The following is a 21893-nucleotide window of genomic DNA, read 5'->3' on the forward strand; positions in this document are numbered from 1 at the left end:
TTGACAATGACATAGTGACACATCAATTTCAATCCACAGAGTATATAATTATGAAGATAAATCTTCTGTAACACGTATTGTGGATACAACTTACAAGGTACAAAGATATTTTGATACGTGTGGAGAATTTGGAAATAACACCAATAACTGCACTAAATTTAGTAGTTTTATTGCACATTATCCGTGTTTTCCAATTACAGAGCATAATAGAGCATAATGCGACTCAGTGGCGCACAATGCTGAATTTAAAGGGGAAAAATTAAAATTCTATCACTGAGTTGGCATCGATTGCACGCATCACGCGCATTACTTTTAAGGCCCCGTTTCCACCTGCAAGTAAACTTCTGCGAGAACTGTCCGACAGTCTGTCTGACAGCAGCTTGCATGTGTAAACTATGTTGCAAGTTCTGTCCCGACAGTTTGTCAAGCGCTTCTTGCGAGAAGTTGCGAAAGCATGTGTAAACATGACTGCGTCTACTCGCGACAGATCTCGCAGCTTATCGGTCTAGTTCCGTATATCTCGCAGCAAGCTGCAAGTATCGCCCGCACGGCTTTTGATTTTTGTTTATTTGAAATTATTAATGAGTCGTGAATGCTCTTGTGAAGAATGAAGAAGCTATAAAGTCAATAGGATTATAAGAGGTCTTAAGATGGAATAATGTGATTATTTTTTGAAAATGAAATGAAATGAAAATTTATTTGTTGAATTGTGGTTACAAAGTTTTTATATATAATAAATTTCATGTACGCACAATTCACCAACAAATTGGCAATACTATATACACAACAAGACAATACAATATATTTATATTATGCTTATCTAATTTTATAATTTAACTAAGTTATTACATATTTAAACAATATATTATTTACATTAGTTCATTAGATCATTTTACATTAAATAGTAAAATGATCTAATGAACTAATAATCATTTTACATTATAAATTATAGTATACGATTTATTTCACAAAATAGAATAGAAAAATTGTGACAGTAATTCCTATCCCGTCACTCGCAAGATCGTGTATAAACACCTCCGCGATAAGTTGCGATAGTATGATCCGCGAGCTTCTCGCACGACATTTATTGCAGCAATAAATTGCAGGATATGTAAACGACATTGCAAGTAACTCATGCAAGACTTCCGCGAGTTTACTTGCAGGTGGAAACGGGGCCTAAGAGTGCTCGATTATGCGAAGCGTTGCTGTCGTTGAAAGTTGAAACATTCAACGTTAAGCATTATGCCGCATAATGCGCTCTAGTGCTGTAATTGGAAAACTAATACCTATATTTTTTTTAAGATATTGCATAGCTTCTAACGCGGGCCTTGAGCGCGGGGACCGAATCGAGAAATTCCGTAACGAAAAAACATCACGCTTCCCACTCCGACGAGCTCGGAGGTGTGGCCTGAAGGCATGCTAAACAATAGCTTTACCGCGGCCGCGGCAGTCCCCGAGTGCCATACGTCTTTTTTCTTTCTTCATGGCAAGAAGATATTCAGACTATTTGCCAACCAATCATTGATGTTTGTTGAAAGAGTAGATAGGATGACCATGAATTTTGTTTGTCTTTGAACTATCTCACGAATTAATAAAGTATGTATCGGTATTTTTTTTTGAATTAAAGATTTACAAGCGAAACCCTAACACGTAAGAAATAAGGCTAATACGTGAAAATCTGTATTATTCAGCTGTTTATGGAAATTATACATAAAATTAAGTAGCGTATCATCAATATAATATGCACAGTACATTTATTCTCTCGCTTTTTAAGCAATTTAAAGTCCCATATTTTGACAAGCCATGGTCACCTCATTAGAAAGGGACAAGTTGGGGACAAGAACGCTCCCGATTGGGAGTTTTTTTGCGTCATTTAATCCATTTTACGCCCATTGCGAAACACACTGTATTTTATTTTTGTACTGAATAACATTGAGATAATATTAATATGGAGCAGACACCACGAACAAAATCTGTGCGCCAAGCGCGGCGGCGCGGGGCGCGCGAATGACGGCTAGACAGTCATAGATTATGCGATGTCACTGACTCACCGCTATATAGAGGCGACACTTTGTTTTATTCTGTCTATTTTATTGGGTGCCACTCCTTTCATGCACGTTGACTTGAAATTTTCTTTGTACTTACTTAATATTTATTTTAGGTATAAACTGACTTTACTACGCGGGGCTAACAATATCTGGCATATAATATAGGATGATGTAAATAGTGACGTTTTAGGTTCAGTCAGGGCTATGGGAAGTTTTATTCCTTACAAATTGAGCCTTTTTTAGAAAAAAAATAATTTTTCCCTTTCTTCACGGCACAGACATGGAAACCTTGAATAGAAAAAATAATATTAATTACTTATCTCTGAACTAGCGGTCCGCCCCGGCTTCGCCCGTGGCACATATTTCGCAATAAAAAGTAGCCTATGTTCTTTCTCAGGGTCTTAAGATTGTCTGTGCCAAAGAAGAATGCCCATGAAAGTATGGACCACAGTACAGTGTTGCGTCAATGCCAGAGTGGTTTTGGAGGGTTCTTCGATATTCAAAAGATTTTTACCAATTGATTTTTTTGTGATAAAAACAGGGGTTTTCAAGATATTGAGAAAAATGTGAAATAACCTCAAAACTTAAATAACCCCGATTTAGTTAGGTTTATGTGTGATTTAGGTAACATTTTATCGTCCAAAGGTTATTTTTCGATTAACATATATTTTAATCTATGCGTAGAGCTTATGCTTTCAGACAAAGTCTATCTGTTCATCGGCTAGTGTAGGTAGGCACCAGAAATCTTCCGGGACGGATTTCAAGAAAACCTAAATATATACTTAAAAAATGCCAATTGAGTTTTTATTCGGTTTACATGTTGTTGTTGTTGTTTGAATCATTTTTTCACTACATATTCGAAGAAAGAAACAAATAAGAAATAACTGGTTACCTACCAAGCTATGTCATAATAATATTTTTTTTTTTATATATACATATTTATATTATTTTACTTCACTATCTTTGTTAAAACAACCTACAGTGTATAAACAATACCTTAAAGAGTGATTTTATGTTAATTGATTTTTTTTGTAATTCAATGAAAACAATAATCGATATTAATACATTTAGCTATTTACCATAGTAAATGTAATAAGTTACCGCTTGGTTACCGTGGTAACCGGTAATGGACACTAAATCTATAATAACGGATCTAAACAATTACATGTCTTATTAGATTTTACAAAACATTCCCTGTTCAAAATATATTTTCCGATGGTAAGAAGGCCTCTAAATTGCCGAGATTTTTTTTAATAGTATTGTTGTCTTGATGCATGAGAAAAACTAGTACCAAAAATGGGCATTCTCCTTTCATCAAAATCGGTCCAGTAGTTTAAGAGCCTATTAATTACAATCAAACAAACAAACAAAGTTTTCCTCTTTATAATATTAGTGCAGATAAATAAATAATAATTCAATTATACGTTCAAGTCAGTAGCTTATACAATATCAATTAAAAACTTGATTAAAATCAATTAACAAAAAAAAATTGGTGATTGAGTAATTGATTTTCATATTTCATGATTTCACCTGTTTTCAATTAACAACCAGTCTATGCTTTTCTAAATATGTAAAATTATTATTTTATACTATAAAAATATACGCCAGCAATTATTACTAACAACACTTATTAAATTTCATGCCCAATGTCATATCTTAAATTTTTAATCTATGACAAAATGTCGCCCGCCAAAATTTTTTCTCTAACTAAGTTTAAAAATTATTATCTAGTTACTAAACTGATGAAAAGTTATTCCTTTGCACTTTTCCGTATTCTTTGTATTATTTGTGCAATATCGTAACACACACGTAGGCATATTTGATGCGTTTCACTTTAAAACAAATAAAAAATGAGCGTGACGTTCGCGCCAATGAGCGAGCAAGCGACTGAGTGCAGTTACGCCACATGACGTATGTTGAGTGGAACATAAGTGATGTAGGCGGTATCGTCTCCATATTAATATTATCTCAATGCTGAATAAAGATATTTTTATTTATTGTCTGATTTATTGCAAAATGCTATCATAGACAAAATCTATCTGTCAAATAAGTGTCAAAAGTCAAAAGTCAATAATTTAGTCTATGATTTTAGTCAATATTGACTTAATATTGTTGTCGAATGTTCGATTTGTTTATCCAATTTTAGGTATTTCATACTTTATTCCTGAAGAAAATCATTTATCTAATACTTCTATATATAACGAACATATAATCTGTAAACAATTTGCGCAAAAATCTATGAAAAATGGAAGGCGAAGAACTTGGCGGGGACCTAGTAAGGCTCGATAATGGATTCCTTGTTGACGAAGAGACGTATGTTGTTAAATCAGACGACTGCCTAGGTAAGCTAATAATATAATATTAGTACGTAAAGAACATAGAAAAAAAAAATTCTGTAAATATTTACTATGCTGAGCGAACTTTCAGACCAAGATGGGAATAATTCAGATTCAAACAGCGGCTATAAGAATACTCCTTTGCGGGAACAAGACCGTTTCTTGCCAATAGCTAACATAGCTAAAATAATGAAAAGGGCAATTCCAGAAAAAGGAAAGGTATGGTTAATTTAATGAATTTAATGTCTATATAACATAATATGAGAATCATTTATGTCCTAAATCGCTGACAATAAAATAATCGCTGTTAGTAAAGGTAATCCCTACTAATATTATAAATGCGAAAGTAACTCTGTCTGTCTGTCTGTTACGCTTTCCCGCTTAAACCTCTCAACCGATTTTGATGAAATTTTGCACAGACTATTCAATAATAAAAGATACAAATATTCTAATTTTAGATAGCAAAAGATGCAAGGGAGTGCATTCAAGAGTGCATTTCTGAATTTGTGTCATTTATAACAAGCGAGGCAAGTGACCGCTGCAAAATGGAAAAACGTAAAACAATTAACGGAGAAGACATCTTGTTTGCTATGAATGCTCTGGGCTTTGATAACTATGTGGAACCCTTGAAAGTTTATCTCAAAAAATACAGAGAAATAGTTTTGTCACCAGTAAGTATTTTGTTATTAGTCTATAATCTATTAAATGGTGGTATATTTGCAGAATATTTAATTATATTTTTATTTTGTTTTATCTAATTCGTTTGCCGTGTGTGTATTGTATTTATTTTACTCTTGCATTTATAATAGTGTAAGTTCCAATTATATTTACATGATATTGAATATAGATAATGAATTATGCAATCCTGTTAAGAATAAGAATGTCATTGACTTTTTTTCAAACTTAAACATTTTAGCAACTTAAACTTTGTGTTAAAAATATATAGTCAAATTACTGATTAGTTTATTTTGCTTCACTCTTGCATCTAATTTAAATAAATTACTTCTTGTTTAAATTACATATGCAATCTCTTTTTCTGCTCCTTTCTTTTTGTATTGATTTGATTTGGAATATGATGAATGAAATTAAAGTGTTTATATTATTTTATTTCAGGTCACAATTAACAAACTAAATAAAACTATTGTATTATATGGAAGTAAGTTAATTTTATTAATACTTCTTACATATTGTGATAATTAATTTAATTCTAATAATAAATTAATGTATAATGTGTTTTCAGGTGATGGGTTAGCACTGCCAACTGAAAATGACAGTGAGACACAAACTGAGACAGTTATTTATGGTTATCCCTAAATTTTTGGGATATATAATTTTACGTGGATTTTTAAATTGGATTATTGAAAATTTACAAAATTAAAATTTGTTTCAAATTGTCTTTTTTATACATAAGATATTCACATAAGTATTGTTTTAACCTTTTGAACGCCAATGACATCTATAGATGTCATGCGCAATCGTGCCCTGTGCGCCAACGACACCTATACATGCCAAGAAACAGATCATAGATAAATACAAAATAAACATATTAAACCTTTACTTTTACGTGTTTTATTTATACAGTTTATGAACTGAATCCCCAGTTATTACATAATTGTACACAGTAAACAAAATTGCCAAGTAGTTATTCAAATATTTGATGACAAAAAATAACTTAATTAATGGCTAAAAAAGCACGTTCTCTCGCGCCAATGACATGTATACGTGCCTACTAGTGATGTAGTGTAATATTCAAGTAACTTCATTTATTTTTTATTTTATCGTCACAAACACAATGTATGCGTTCTAGCATAATATTTATTGTCCATGTAATGATAAAAATTCGCTTAGGTCCAAAATGTATAAATATCTCTAAAAATCTGTAGGTACTTACCTATTTAGCAGTTTTCAAAATTTATTACCTAATAAGTCTAATCAGTGCCTTTATTAGAATATTCTTATGATACAAATTGTCGCTATGTCATATCAAAATATGGTAATCGACCTAAATAGGTACCTACATATAATTAGTATTTGTAATAACTCAAGTATTAAACTAAATGATTGGAAAATAAATATGTAGTTTTAATGCAATTCCCTTTATTTAAAGGTAATAGTTGTTTTGATATTTACAAATAAACACTCCACAGTAATACCTATAGTTCATATAAACTTAATAAATAAACTCGATAAGTTATAATAATATACAGCTACACATCCCTAATCAGAAGCGAGAGATTATAAAAAAAAGGATGGTTGCCCGCGCCATTGGCATGTATACATGCCAATGGGGCGTAACTGATAGAGAATAGTGCTGTAACTTGCTGCAATTTTATATGTATTTTTGTATCTCAAAAGGTTGATTTTTTTTGTTGATAGTTGCTATAAATGTGGTCTTAAGTTTTTACAGTAGGAGATGAGGTTAAATAAATATTATTTTTGTGTTATAAGCTGTTTATTCAAATATTCAGACGTGAATTATTATGTTTATCGATAACATTTTGGACTCCCTACTATTTTCAAGGTTATCTCATTGAATTTGTGGCTTGGCGTGGAGGGCACGGCGATGCGTTTTTGCTCTGGCGGTCAAAAGGTTAAATATAAGGATTTAGAATATGATATTTTGTATCTGTTATGACCTAGTTTACATTCACATCATGGCCCTATTTTGTTGTTTCATATAGATGTGATCATTATACTTTTAATGTCACATACCCTCAAAAATGTTTTGAAATGTATTTATAAATTGTGCCAATGCACAATATTTGGTATAACCCAAGAGAAAAGTTATTTTGTAGGTACCTATTTATAATAAATAATAATTAAAATTTGGACATGATTTTTATGTGAATTTTTATTACACACTACACTCTAAAGTAAATTAAACATAAATACAAACTATTCCCTAAATTTATCAGCGATATAGCCCGGTAAAGGTATTAAATATAAAAATTTGTTAAAAACCATGATGCCCACAGAGAAAGCAAACGATACGCCCAAATTAAAATCTGGGTTGAAGTCTCCTGTCAAATAAATGTCACCCGCGAAATTTTTGGCGGTAAAACGTTCTGTCAAAAATGCTTTGCCGCTCGCGTATCTACAGTTTGCGTTTGAATTTGTGTTAAGATTTGCGGAGGTTTGGATCAGGCTAGTGATGGATGTGCAATTTTCTTCGTCGCTGTAGGGCAAAATGTTGAACGTCGGCTGCTTGAAAATGTTTCGGTGGAGGAATATGGAGGCGTATCTCGTGTGAGTAATGTATGTTAGATAGAACAGCCAATCTTCGTAGCCTTTGTAGGATCTGAAATATAAATTTTTATAAAACTAAAATAATGTGAAGTAATCAATACAAAAATATGTATCATTTTAATGGTAGGTAGTTTTTGAACAGAAAATGATTTACTTTTTATTACTTAAGTAGGTAAACCGACAGTTGGCTCATATATTTTTTACATATACCTAATCTTCGCTCAATTTTTAGTTACCTTAAGACACCGCTAGCTAGCATAACATATATGCATGTGATGTAAATGTTCACTATGGCGGCAATTAAGCCGTTTTTGACGAACATCATGATAGCCAAGGACTGCTGCTCAGCGTAGATGTAGCATGACCATAACACTAAAGCGAAGTACACATAGTCCATGCTTTCTGTGATGTCTCCTAAAATTCTGAAATGACAAACAGAAATTTCAGATTTTTGTGACCGTTTTATTTGAATTGTGCTAATGATTCAAGAATTTTCAAATGGAATACTTACCATAAAGATGATGAGCTACATCAGATTCACAAATTACGAATTCAATGATAAATATTAAAACTTAAAAAAAAATTATAAGGATATACTTACGGATAAATGATAGCCGCTGATGCAAATGAAGTCAGGAATGAAAATGGCAATGACACCATATTCCACGCTAATAGAAGACTAGCACCACTGTATAGACCTTCCTGCGATTCTTGATAGTACCGAGTTCTGTATGGACCGTCTGAAAGAATACAAAGCTTTAAATTTTAATATAGTACTAATGTACAATCACTTTGTTATTTCATAATAATATCCTCACTTTATCAGTTCAATGAAAATTGAAACAATGATTGTAAAGTTCGCCAAGAAAAAAGGATACTTACAGAGACAAATTGTGTTCATAATACTGATGAAATATGTTCCTATCATCGCGTTAAATATGAGGCCGCTTTTTGTTATAAAAGCCCTTTGATAATCCTATAAGAAAGAAGGCGATTAAAATAAATAATATTGCTTACTTCAAACACAATACTTATTAAGGAAAACAGATTTGTTTTTACCTTTGCTTCATTATAAAATATCCACAAAATGAAGAAGTAAAATGGTAATGATAGAAGCCTCATAGACATTTGTTTTATACCATTGCTTTTGAAGTTGAATATCGATAGAAGAATTCGTCTGCAAAAAAATGAATTTTATATGTAAGGGTGTCTATTGTCTAATATTTAGAATGGATAAATATACCATAAGATATTAATGGCAATACTTACAAGTATAACATACAAATGACTTTTAATCCGCCAGGTTTACCATAATTCATTTGTATTTTGTTCGGATTAATTATTCGACTGTGTTCCGTGGGGTTGCCCTGCATGATACTTTGTCCTTCTATTTTGAACTTTTCGACTAATGCTGCTATTTGATGATTTGATTCTATGAAACGTTCTCGCGACCGTCTGTCTACTGTTGATAGACATACTGGAAAAAATGGATAACAGTCATATAAAATGCATAAAATATGAAATTCATGGAAATGACGCATTCCTTTGGCCAACTAAAGTATTTGTCAGTTCAAAAGATATTATATTGGTTACTCTTTCTTGCAAAGCTTCAAGTTTAGTCACGTAGTATCACTTACAATAATACATCAGTGGATTCTCCAGTTGTGGGCAAGGAAAACCGATACTTCCAAAGTAATCCAAAAGGTTTCGTGTCGGTCCTGCATACACCACGTCTCCCAGACACAAGTAGACAACACGATCAAGGAAGGGGAAGACATCTAAAAAAAAGGTGTTTAAAAATGTTTTAGCCATAAAAATATGTCGATGAAATAACTTTGTTATTACAAATCAATGAAATGAAACATCAAGATTCAAGAAAAGATCGAGATAATAGATAGAGGAAGTGATTTTGTGAACTATTTACCTGATCGTGGCTTTTCCATAGTGAGAATGATTGCTGTGCCATATTTTTTCGCTACGTTTGACAGTATTGATATCACCAAATAGGTGTTCAATGGATCCAAGTCCCATGTCGGTTCATCCAGCAACAGAATAACTGTAAATTAGGTAATAACCAATGTTTTAAGTGGGTTATATCAATCTTCTAATTGTAGTGAAGGCAATGATCACGATCAGCTAATAAATCTGATGACATTCGATGATGAATCTGTTTGGTATTTCCGTATTTGAAAGTATTTACGTCTTTTTTCCGTTAATTATTTCATGTGTTTTTCTTACATATTCAATTTCAAACTTACTTGGGTCTCGTATTAACTGTACTCCTATCACGAGTCTTCTGTATTCGCTCTTTGTCAAACTTGTCACGCATTTATTAGCCACCTATTGAAATATTAAAATCAATAAGGTATATTTCCTATATGTACTGAAATAAAAAAAGTGATATTTACCTGAGACAACGTTAAATCTGCCATCACTTGTTTCACCTTTGAAGATTTGAGATATCCTGAAATCTGAAATAGTGGTTTTAGGTATAATGTTTAAAATTCAGTTACATGAAGGTACTTTAGTATTTTTGGTTCAGAAAACTTTTATATCCTGTACAAATAGACAGTGGGTAATATGCGTACCTAAGTATAATAAAAATACACAAGAATTATTTAAATTAATTTAATAATCTACCTTAGTTAACGACAGCGACAACGTCTGTTGTACCGTCAGCCCAGGAAGTAATTTCGTGGAGTGTTTCACCACGGCACATGAATTCCTGAAGTGGTCTTCTTCCAAAGGCACTCCTTCCAAGAGAATGTGGCCTTTTGAAGGTACCCGGCGACTAATGACGTCGAGAAGAGCGCGTTTACCGCTACCTGTGAAATATTGGTGCTCTTATTTAGAAAGCAAGAATAATATAAAGATTTTCTAGAACAAGCGTTAGAAAAGAAGAAGGCAAATGATGTTGATGTAAGTTGCAATTTATTAAGTTGATTTCAGAGTTCATTATTTACAGGTATTTAAAATATTTTAATCAAAAATTAAATCAGGTGCTATTATGTACCATTTCTCGCGAAAATAATTTTATTGATTGCAATACTACAGTGCGACACAAAAGAGATGACAAAAAATGAGGGCGCCACCGTCGCTCATATAGCAACACTGATACTGCGACGCAAGCAATCTTGATACTATAGAATAAAAATCAAAAAAATAAAAAGTAATAAATACCGCGATTTAAAGTTGTTTCATTCATCATCGTGTAAATTTAAGACAAAAATACATTAGTATTTTAAATGACCTACCTAGGTCAAATTTTACTTAAATGTATTTGGAATTAGTTTATAGAAATCGGTCAAGCCATTTAGACTGCAGAGGCTCACATAGAATCAAACATACGAACAAACAAACATACATACATTCAGCTCAAACCTAAGGCTCAAACACATTACGCTCCTTCTGGGTCCGTCAAGTAAAAAAAACAAGGTGATTTGAAAACTACATATTTTTATTTATTTTTAGTAGATATTCTCCTTCATTTTTACTCCCTTGCTCCACTATCCTGCGTACTGTGCTTTCAGAAACCCCTATAACAAATGAATTAAGATGAATAAAATCAAATAGTACATGTAACATATTTATTTAGTAACTTAAAACTATTTTTTTTTATGTCGGAGGCCAAGACTCACTTTGGATCCCTGCGTCCACTCTAGTAAGTAGCAAGTGAGGATTCATAGATAGCTGTATGAAAATAGTTATCACTATACTATTTAAGGCTGGTTGGATTGGATATAACTTCTTGACTCAAATTGTGCTGGTCGCACTATAAAAACTAGTTTTTGTTTACATACAAATAACCTCAAATTAAATTTCAAAAACGTAGTAATCGCCATAGATACGTACATTAAACACTCGTCACTAATGGAATATTCTATTTTACGTAGTACTGAGCAAAAATAAATGGAATCTCACCGGTATAATCTGCTGTACGTCTGTAAACGTTTTCCAAATATTTTTCTCGTTTTTCAGCTTGAAATTATGAGAAACACCGAATGAAAACTTTATATATGGCATCACGGACACCGCTACGTTTAACCTTTTTCATGATTTCTCCTTTTTTGAGTAAATTTCTTGTTTAAAATAACAATTTTATCTCAACTTCACCAAAAAAACAACAAATTTTTATTCAACTTGACAGCTGCATTGATAATTCAGGGTTGCCAGATAATGAAAAAAAAATTAGTTCCAAATTAATTAATTTCATCTCTTTTATGTCGCACTGTAAACGTTAACGTAACTGTCAAGAATAAATCGGAGAAACAGATGTACCTATTTCTCTTGTCTTAATTTTATTAAATTTGATCTCTATTTAAATAAATATAATATAATAATATATATTTTTTTAATTAAAACGTCTATTCACTAGTCTATTAACTAAGTCGGAGTAGTTTCGATGCAAATTTCTTGTAATGGGATAATTATAAGGATAAATCGGAATCAAGCAAAAAGTCTAATAGTATCAGAGTAAGGTACCTTTTGATCCCAATATAGCGGTAACTTCTCCGCTATGTGTGATGAAGGAGACATCTTTTAGAATGATTCCAGTCTTTACACCTCCCGTTAGTCGCTGGAAGAAACTCCCCGGTTCCACCTTTAAAGAAACGTAAAATAAAAGTTCTGGAGCATAAGTTACATAACTGCAATTCAGCAGTTTCCGCGTGACTGAGAAGCAAACTTACTTCCTGGTAAAAACTTCGGGTTAATATTGTAATATTAGTAGGATAAACAAGCGTTTTGCTTATAGATTTTAAGCTATTGCATAGCTTCTATCGCGGGCCTTGAGCGCGGGGACCGAATCGAGAAATTCCGTAACGAAAAAAACCTCACGCTCCCCACTCCGAGGGGCTCGGAGGTGTGGCTTGAGGGCATGCTATGCAATAGCTTTACCGCGGCAGTCCCCGATTGCCACACGTCTTCTTTTAAGTATGAACTTATCAAGATTTAAAAAGAAATAGGTATTTAACGTATTTGAATCATTGTAATAATATGTTTGTTATCATTCCATTTGTTTACATCAATGTTTCATAGTAAACACTAAAATGGATGAGAATTAATATATATCGAAGAAGGTTCTTATATGCTATAATAAATAACTAAAATATGTAGTAATTTGAATTATTTTATTTTTATTTATTTTATTTTATTTATAAAATAACAAAATACAATATAAAATAACAAAACGAAAATAAAGAACTTGAAAAAGTTCTACAGCCGGACGGACAGTCCTTTAAAATAATCTCCGAAATTATACCGTTGTACGCGCTTGTAAAAGACATCAACGGGAGTAATTCCCGAAAGCAAGAACGTGAAATTCCGTTCTCTAATTTATCATTTTTTTCTAAATTACTATTTTTATACAATGATAAATAATTAACGGCAATTCAAGGAGCTTTACTGTGTCTATGCCTAGCAGGCTTTAATATAAATCGCTAGCACAATATAGTTCCCACTTAAGTTTGAATTATCCATACTTTATTGTACTTACTTGGCCAGAATGGAACACATTGCACAGTTCTAAAGTATAATCACTCCCTATCATCGTTTAAATCTTGTTTTAACACTGGACTTAATATATTTTCGAAATAAATAATCGACACAGCCTCTACGATTCACAGCAAATGCACACTAACGCAAAATAGCATTAACTTTACTTCTGTTGTGCGACGTTGCCACACCGACCTGTTGCTGACTTTGCTACTCTAATGTTCATAATTAGTGCCAGAGATATTTGAGCTGTATTACAATGGAAGAGGTTTTTTATTTATTTGCCGAAAAAAAAGACCTGATTAAGGTGAAGTCCGTTAGTTTTTGTATACGTTTAGAATAATTTTGGTTATGTTATTAATATAATATTAATTAATACCTAATGGGAAACATATTACATCATCATAATTATCATCAGTAAGGGATTAATTTATTAAAGACATTCGTACAATTAACCATAACTAAAAGTGTCAGACGTTAGTATGTACTATATTATATTCTAGTTTCTAAACACTACTATGTAATTAATAACATTTAATTGCCGATTTACAATAGAGTATTAATATTTCTTCTTTACCTTTTCATGAAAAACAGCGAAGCTTTCCCCTTAATTTTCCTACATTACTACCCATTGTTGTCGCACCGTGCATCTCAAATCCTAAACAAATTTTCCATCTCTTTTCCACCTTACGTACACATTGCTTAGCAGATGAGACACCCACACATTAAGGCTTCTGTTCGCACATTCCATCGTACGCTATCTCTTTTACTCGTACGAAGGGAAATACTAGAATAGAAAGGGACGGAACATGCGCAGTGTCACTGACTCAGTGCTGATACAACCACGGTCACAGTCTGTCGGTACGTCGCGGCACGGTATACAATAATCAAACATCTAACGAACCTTAAAACGAACGAACTATACGAAATTTATTATAGTAAATTTAATTTATAATCGATGATAAACATTGGTGCTTAAGTGTAGTTCTAATTCATACTTTTAAGTGAGGAGTGTTTGTGAGTGTACCCGTGATCGTAGTCCCGTTGGCCGGTCGAAGTGAGTTACATATCCTTATATTTGTGTAGGTGTTAGAATACAATTTCTTTCTAAGACCAGTTTTATTTAATATTTAATGAAACTCACATATAATTTGATTGAGAAAGCATAATCAAGGTACCGTTATGTTATCAAAGTTCATGACGAGCGACTTTATGTAAGTAATTGAAGGCATTGCTTGTAGCTGTTTATTAAGAAGCATGCAATTATATTACGCATAGGTTAAATTAAAACACATATGATATATATTTCATATTAATATTAGTAAAAATTTACAATAAATTTATATCTATATCCCTTCAAATCAGACTAAAGTCAGAAATAAACTTTTCAAACAAAATTTCATAGGCATTCAGTATTCTAGTCCAGTTAAAATCCAATCTACGACCTCTAAGTTACTAGTAAATTGTTGCGTTGTTTATCATTTTGTTAATCAAAATATTATATTTGGTACTATTTCACACTAATATATCATAAGGTCAATTACACGATTAACATTAAAATAAGTAATTGTATTTCCGCTAATTAACAGCCATTCATTGCACCATTCTACCTCGAACAAATGAATTGCAATTACTAAAAAACTAATTGAAATATGGTAATTTACATAGTCATGACCATTGAAAACTTTTCCGGTAAATTTATATACCTAAAGTATACATAAGAAATTATGGACATGGAACGCTAGTAAAATGTTGATTATATTCTACGCAATCAGGTTATGACCTCATATAAAATATTAACAATTAACCTCTATGCTTAGCTAACTTCAGAAATTACTAATTACTAAAGGTATTATTAAAATTTATATACCTATCTACCTTGCAGTTTTCTTCACCTGTATAAAAAGCCATAGTTGCCACAATAGTTAAAAGTGCATAACTACTCCAAATTTTCTATTTTCATATCCTTGAAAAAATAAAAACAGAATTCTCGATGAATCAGATGTAGATACTAGATATGTATTAGCATATTTTTTCTCGATACACGATCGTATTAGTCATAATAAATATCAATCCAAAATTATTGTGACTAGGTATATAGTTAATTGTTAATAACAAACAACATATAAAATACATATTACTTATAGTATAAACGTGACGATACCTATTGCTCAACGATCCTGAATTGACTCCATTATCCATAAAGCGCCTACTATTTCCACTTGGAAATAGGCGATAGACGGGATCCGGTTTTTTGACCTGAGTTACAATGACTTTATAAAGCTAAAACAATACACGGTAACGACCTCAGGATGTGATGAGTCACTGTCTTGGAAGCTATTGGGTGCATGGAATGCCCAATGGTGTTCTTTGCAAGCTCTTTGAGGATAAATTTTAGAATACAGTAGAGGCAGGAATACAGTATCGTGTGCTAAGGTTCAGAGTAGGTACCTAAATTACTTTTATTATTGTACAGAATATATTTTCTATCATGGATTATCATAAATATTATGGCGCTATAACGAGATATAAAAATATCCATCCAAATATACCTAGGTATATGCTGTTCTACTTATTATCATTATTAAATATGAGATTTAAGATGCTGAAAGCTTGTATGCTATTTTCGACTAGAACCTGTCACTGCGTCTCTTTTAGATCGAGATTATAAACGAATTAGATCTAAAGAAATTAAACAGATTGTAAAGATACATCCATCCAACGAAAAATTAGCATTTCTTTTTGAACATAAGTGCTGATTTACACAGGGTCAGTAGACAAGTCAGTCGCGGCGCCGAAATTCGGCGCCCCGACTGTCTTTAAGTGCTGATTTACACAGGGTCAGTAACTGACTACAAATTCGAGGCAAATCAGTGCTGACCCGAAAAAAAACCCTGTGTAAACAGATTTGAAGTCAGTACAGAGGCTTGAAGTCTATGTAAACAGTTAAAGTCAGTCGCGGCGCCGCGATTGACTCGTCTACTTAGGTACACTTACCTACTGAAACGAGTTTCTTTGCAGTGCAAGATCGTGTAAGGCTAATGTTTTTTCAAAGACAAATAAAATATACCTATCTGAATTGCATACATCAGAAATTCACACGAATTAGTGTCCATATTATTATAGTAATTTAAATATCTAATGCTGAATCGATTTTATTACGCATCGACAAAATGAAAGTTGAATAAGCTTTTTGAGAGCGTCACATTTCACTGAACTGAAATTTTATATCACACGATTGATATACAATATTTGAAAGGAATAGAATATTTTTACATATTTTATTTCTCTTAATGGCAAATATTTTTGATTTTATGTTTTTTATTGAATGGAGAAAATCATAAAAATGTTTATAAAGTATTATAGTTAATATAATGTATATTTAATTATGCATGCACCTTTGCAAGAGCAATCTATCATTCCAACTACTTATATTCTTCTTTGAGTTCGTCTCAACCATTCCAAAATTGTTACTCCTCAGTATAAATATTCTAATTTTCTCCCTTATAATATACATTAAAGATATCGGCTAAGAATGCTATACCATTTCGGAAGAAAGCAATTAAAACATCCTTAATATTTCGCAACGTACATATAGCGTCTATTAGGCAGTAGGCTATATTATATAATATGTATGTTTAGTATAAATTCATGTCATTAGGTGGAATAGTATGGGTAGGTAGTTAACGGTTTCTACTTTATGGTAGCTGGCAATATAGTCTTTTTGTCTCATCTTCAGAAACATTACATAATGCAAGCGTGGCCGAGCAGTCGTTAGCGATTTGAAATGCACCACTCGAGTATAGTGGAATTTCTCAACGGTCCATTCTTATGTAATTTGTTCCTTTATGAATATGATAACTTTTACCATATGATAAAGTTCTCTATATACAATGCTTTTACCCTAACGTCGTACTATGTGGTACGACTTAATACCTATTTATTTTGTATCGCAGTAAAGATCTTCTAATAGTAACATGTAGGTAACACATTTAAATAGTTTTCAAACTATGCATAAGAATAAAATAAATTTAGAATGACACACTAAACTGGTGTATATAATAAGCTGCATACATTAAATTTCTATTACACCTTTCCAAAACAAATATTATTTGAACCCACGAGAAATAGGACAAAACTTGTCGGACAGCTGCAATGTACCTACAATAGTATTTTGAATAGCACGTAGGTAATCTACCTAGTTGCTCTAAGTTTCTCCATGCTAGATCCTAAACTCTTCTTTAATTGTTAACAACTTTAATAACGAACGGTAAAAATACGAGGAAGATACACGTATAAAATATATATCATCATTACTGCATCGTTCACCTTGATATGGCCCACATGATGATGCCCAGTTAAATGTTAACCGTAGTTTAATCACGTTAAGCCATTGATATGCGCATCATAAATAATCGTTAACGCAAGATTATATCGGATATTATAGATGATTCATGACAAACTATGGTATCTATGGTTTTAATAAACGGTTAACTGATCTCATCGTTTTGGGAATGTTTGGAAGCTGATGTCAGTGGGATATAAAGCTTATCTTTAGAGGTTGGTTATTTCTTGATGGAGAGCTAAAAAAGAAGACAATTAGGTACTATACCTCTAAGAAACTTGTTGTATATATACGTATTGAATGATAAAATTAAATATATTTTTCAAATAGATACAGTCGCTCTCGCGAACTGTCCTCGTGTAACGAAAGAAAGAAATAATTATTATTAAAAATATAGAGTATTTTTTAATATAAAAAAATACATATTATATCACCAAATACTGATATAGGTATATATATAGTTAACAATTCTAGATTTCGTCTGAATGTCATAAATAACATGACGATCACGTTCATCGGTATTCGGTAGGCGACCTCCGATGCGTTAGCTAATAATTCACAAACAATACTTATGCAAGGCTATATGGAGGACTGTCGCCTTCACGGTTGGCGTTTAACGTGTAGTTAACTACCGCTAATAAATACAATAATTCATTTCATGGCTAAATTAATAGTTGAGCCACGCTTCGATAAGAATGGGACGGCTCGTGGAAGTACCGCTCTCCCAACTCCCAAGGGAATGTTGAGGATTGTGCCATGAAACAGTTGCATCCGGCTATGAAAAGAAATCGTCATAGACACCACATATAATATAATACCACATTATTACAATATTATATAGATATTGTAATACTGTGATAATACTAGTACTATATAGACACGTTACGGTTATAATTGAATTAAAAGTTATTGTCCTTGGAAGTGTCAGTTTTCCGTTCTTTTCTTTGATAAATTTGTATGCATTGGTGATAAAAATAAGTTTCCTTGCGATATATTTTTATATAGCTTAACATTTCCTATCTCTCGAAATTCATTACGTATTATGTAAGCTGTTATATTATTATAGGTAGGTGTACATATGTGGGTGCTGGCTTCATTGACTGAACTCGATTGTTTCCGAATATGTTTCATCGAAGGTCTAGAATCATAGATGATCATTACTATTATGAAAAATATAATTATTCCTATAAGGAACATGCTAGATATTCGACAGAAGTACCTAACTATAAGTAACCGTTATAGGTATAAGGTAGGCAACATATAACCGTTATCATCTAACTGTTACGAATACTTCGGTTAAGAAGGATATTTCCTATGTTAGTATGTAAACGATTGTTTCGTAAATTCCCATAGTTTAGAGAACTAGTAATTTGTAGAAATGAAAGCCCCTTTTGAATCGATTGTCTTTTGTCCAAAGGAAAATTAATAAAGCAAGTTCACTATAAAAATGGATAAGTTCAGTAGAGACTATTAAATAAAATTTGTCTGTACATAAGTAAAGGGTTAATTATATTGGCTACTTTGTATCCGGGATTCACGTGATTCAAGACACGGATTAGGTATAGGTAACTAGTTATTTAACAAATATAGTTTCTACATCAACTGCGTAATACGTGCTTCAAAGATCCAACAACTATCAACTAGGTATGTCACGATAATAAGGAATGCAACTTGATTATATTAATGTTATATTGTAATACATTATGGCTTATTGTTTACTTGCATTTCAATGTTTTTGCATACTTGTGCTCTACATCAGCATTAGCATAAAATATTGACCGATTTGGTCAAAATTAGGTACTTAATCTAAAAATAAAGAGGACATTCCTTGTTCTATAAAGAGTTAGAGAGAACGAAAACAAATAAGCTACAAAACAACCGTAAGAACTTACTTTAAAACATTATTTTTTATTATAAGAGTATAAGAATCACAGAAAAATTATAATAACTGCTGTCTGCGTGTTTGCTGCAAGTTTATCTTTTTAATTAATTGTTTTGTTGATTGATATAAATCAGTCTGCTATGTTATATAAATCTAATACAATATAACATTTATAATACATCATTTATACTCACTAGGTCACTTTAGTCCAGTAACGTGTGTTTTTCTATCAAAGTCTACTCTTAAATCATCGTTACGAAAAAAAGTGATTTATTATTTAAGTTCTATTTATTATTTTCTAAGACACTTTTAGGTCAAGTTCTACTCAATGCATCATGATTGAACAATAGAATGTCAACTGAAAGTGTGAGCTCTCGTTGTAAATAAAAAACCGGTTGATACTTCACAATAGGCCATAACTGGAGCATATTATGATATGAGTATATGAAGATTAGGTGAGATTTACTTGCGAAAGTGAATATGAGAGTTTTAGTGCATAATGCAATGGTTATTATTTCCTTTTTGAGCAAACGAGCTGGTAAAAATCAAAATAACTATCCTTACGTAAGCTCTTGCAACTAACAGGTAAGATCAGCAACATAGGGTCATTGCGCCTGTTCGCGTCCACCTGCCTATTCGCGTCCATTTTGCGAATATCTTTTAGAAAATTCACGAAAATACGTATACTTTATGTAAAATTGTAATAAGAAAAATTTCCGATAATACCTCAATGTATATGAGACATGCACACATATTCAAAATATGCCTGCGCACCGCCTATCCTATTTAAAAAAAATATTTAATTTTGGCTATTAAACGAGAGAGCTAAAACGCGCGGGATTTTGAGAAAAAAATAGTGCGCAGCGTCGCGTTTGACGGTAAGTATCTTATTGTTAAATGTGAATTTTTGAATATGTAACTGTTTCTTTACTTTGCTAACAAAACATGGAATAGTATGGATTATGAACCAGCTTATTTCTTTTAGAATTAATAGCTAAAATAAGGTGGACGCGAATTACTACACCGAATTTGTACAACTTCCATTTTGCGTCCACGGTGGGCGCAAACTATACCTATAGTGCATAACAATAGAACATATTGCGTCCACATTGTTTTTCATTACGTATCAATGAATTGTTTGTTAAAATATGAAATTTAAAATAGATTGTAAATTTTTGACTAAGACCACAAGTTGATAATTTAAATTTTCATTCAAATTAGCAAATTTTTATGGTATTTTTTCATTTTAAAATGGGTATTCTAAGAATGAGACTAGTATCTTTGAGAATGAGAGTCAATAAGTCTGTGGTTAAGAAAATAATATAAACAAAAAAGAAATTTAATTCATTAGAAACTAAAAAATAGGGTAGGCAGGTAACTTAATAGAACTGATTATTATTTATTTACATAACGTAACGTTGTTTTTTGTTAATTTTTAGTTCTATTAATGATGAGAAGATAAATATTAATAAGTTTTTCCAGTTTCCTTACAGTGAATTATATTAATAATGTTGATTTTAGGGTTCCGAACCTCAAAAGGAAAAACCGGAATCCTTGTAGGATCACTTTGATATATCCGTCCGTCTGTGTGTCCGTCTGCCGGTCTATCTTTATGTCAAGACCCTTTTTCTCAGTAACGCGTTCAGGTATAAAGCTGAAATTTATATTGAATACTCAAGTCTACGGTCCCTTGAAGCAGTGAAAAAATCAAACTTATAAGCCAAAGAATTCAAAAGATACAGCCGTTTATGCTGCAAATTTTCGCAAATTTCGACATTCGCAAGGGAATCAAAACCTACAGGGTACTTAACGTGAACACAGACACTTGAAGTTTGGTACGAAGCAACGTCTTAGGTTATTAACCTGTTTTTTTCTGGAACCCTCGGTGTGCGAGTCCCACTCGCATTTGGCCGGTTTTTATTAAATAACTATATTCGTAAATAAATAATTAATTAAAATCTAATTTTTATTTGCATTTATCTGATAAAATATCACCCAATACATTCTTAATTCTTTTTCTAAGCTGGTGGACGCGAACTGGTCCACGGGTGGACGCAAACTGGAATTTTTGGACGCGAACTGGGTAAAACGCCTAATTCTGCTATTTGTCTAGATAAATAAAAACTACATGATATTTCCAACACAATTGAAAGTAAATCTTATAATAGACTATTTAATGAACACGTTACATAAATTTTGCGTTGAAATTTGTTCTGGAACATTTATATTTTCTCCTTCAAACTTTCCAACTGCACTAAGTTGACGCGAACTGGCGCAATGACCCTATATTTTTATTGTTACAAGTTTAGTGAAAAGGAAATAAACATGAGTGCTGCCTCATGTAATGTGTATTACTTAACTACTCCAATAAAGAACAAACGTTAATTAAGCGTTACAAATTGATACATCAATTCGATTCATAAAAAGTATGAATATATGACAGAAGTTAATAAAATGATCTATTCAAAAACTAAATATGCATTAATGAAATTAAACACATCGCTGTATAACGGAAACCATACATGCACGCATTTCCGTTTATA

The 21893-nt window shown here is 32.1% G+C and overlaps 3 protein-coding genes and 1 long non-coding RNA gene across 4 annotated transcripts in view; 2 read left to right on the plus strand and 2 right to left on the minus strand.

Moving 5' to 3' along the window:
- Nucleotides 1-4123: 4123 nt before the first annotated feature.
- Nucleotides 4124-7220, plus strand: LOC123692554 (nuclear transcription factor Y subunit B-3). Its single transcript, XM_045637313.1, has 6 exons — nucleotides 4124-4390; nucleotides 4476-4603; nucleotides 4843-5055; nucleotides 5498-5540; nucleotides 5625-5815; nucleotides 6976-7220. Exons 1-5 carry the CDS (start codon nucleotides 4294-4296, stop codon nucleotides 5696-5698), a joined length of 555 nt encoding a protein of 184 aa, XP_045493269.1. The 5' UTR covers nucleotides 4124-4293; the 3' UTR covers nucleotides 5699-5815; nucleotides 6976-7220.
- Nucleotides 7218-13259, minus strand: LOC123692553 (ATP-binding cassette sub-family G member 5). The gene is made up of 13 exons (XM_045637312.1): nucleotides 13125-13259; nucleotides 12113-12230; nucleotides 10271-10455; nucleotides 10039-10101; nucleotides 9889-9970; nucleotides 9555-9686; nucleotides 9268-9408; nucleotides 8900-9107; nucleotides 8690-8807; nucleotides 8513-8606; nucleotides 8232-8370; nucleotides 7867-8052; nucleotides 7218-7682 (listed from the first exon to the last, which is right to left on the minus strand). The coding sequence occupies exons 1-13, from the start codon at nucleotides 13176-13178 to the stop codon at nucleotides 7280-7282; spliced, it is 1923 nt and encodes a 640-aa protein (XP_045493268.1). The 5' UTR covers nucleotides 13179-13259; the 3' UTR covers nucleotides 7218-7279.
- LOC123692556 lies at nucleotides 11101-11852 on the minus strand. Its single transcript, XR_006751584.1, has 2 exons — nucleotides 11552-11852; nucleotides 11101-11166 (listed from the first exon to the last, which is right to left on the minus strand). It is a non-coding gene; the product is annotated as an uncharacterized LOC123692556 (long non-coding RNA).
- Nucleotides 13260-13968: 709 nt separating the features above from the next.
- LOC123692557 (ATP-binding cassette sub-family G member 8) overlaps nucleotides 13969-21893 on the plus strand; it is a 45371-nt gene continuing 37446 nt past the window's right edge. Inside the window, exon 1 of the mRNA XM_045637314.1 lies at nucleotides 13969-14179. The gene's annotated coding sequence lies outside the window, so the exon portion shown is untranslated. The remainder of the gene's footprint in view (nucleotides 14180-21893) is intronic.

Source organism: Colias croceus, chromosome 6 (assembly GCF_905220415.1).
Source record: "Colias croceus chromosome 6, ilColCroc2.1".
Taxonomy (NCBI): domain Eukaryota; kingdom Metazoa; phylum Arthropoda; class Insecta; order Lepidoptera; family Pieridae; genus Colias; species Colias croceus.

Coding starts and splice junctions, on each gene's coding strand:
- LOC123692553 (XM_045637312.1), bottom strand. CDS start 13,178: ATGATAGGGAGTGATTATACTTTAGAACTGTGCAATGTGTTCCATTCT. Junction 9,687..9,888: donor ACAGTTAATACGAGACCCAA/GTAAGTTTGAAA, acceptor CCTAATTTACAG/TTATTCTGTTGCTGGATGAA. Junction 7,683..7,866: donor CTAGCTAGCGGTGTCTTAAG/GTAACTAAAAAT, acceptor TTTATATTTCAG/ATCCTACAAAGGCTACGAAG.
- LOC123692554 (XM_045637313.1), top strand. CDS start 4,294: ATGGAAGGCGAAGAACTTGGCGGGGACCTAGTAAGGCTCGATAATGGA. Junction 4,604..4,842: donor CAATTCCAGAAAAAGGAAAG/GTATGGTTAATT, acceptor TTCTAATTTTAG/ATAGCAAAAGATGCAAGGGA. Junction 5,541..5,624: donor AACTATTGTATTATATGGAA/GTAAGTTAATTT, acceptor ATGTGTTTTCAG/GTGATGGGTTAGCACTGCCA.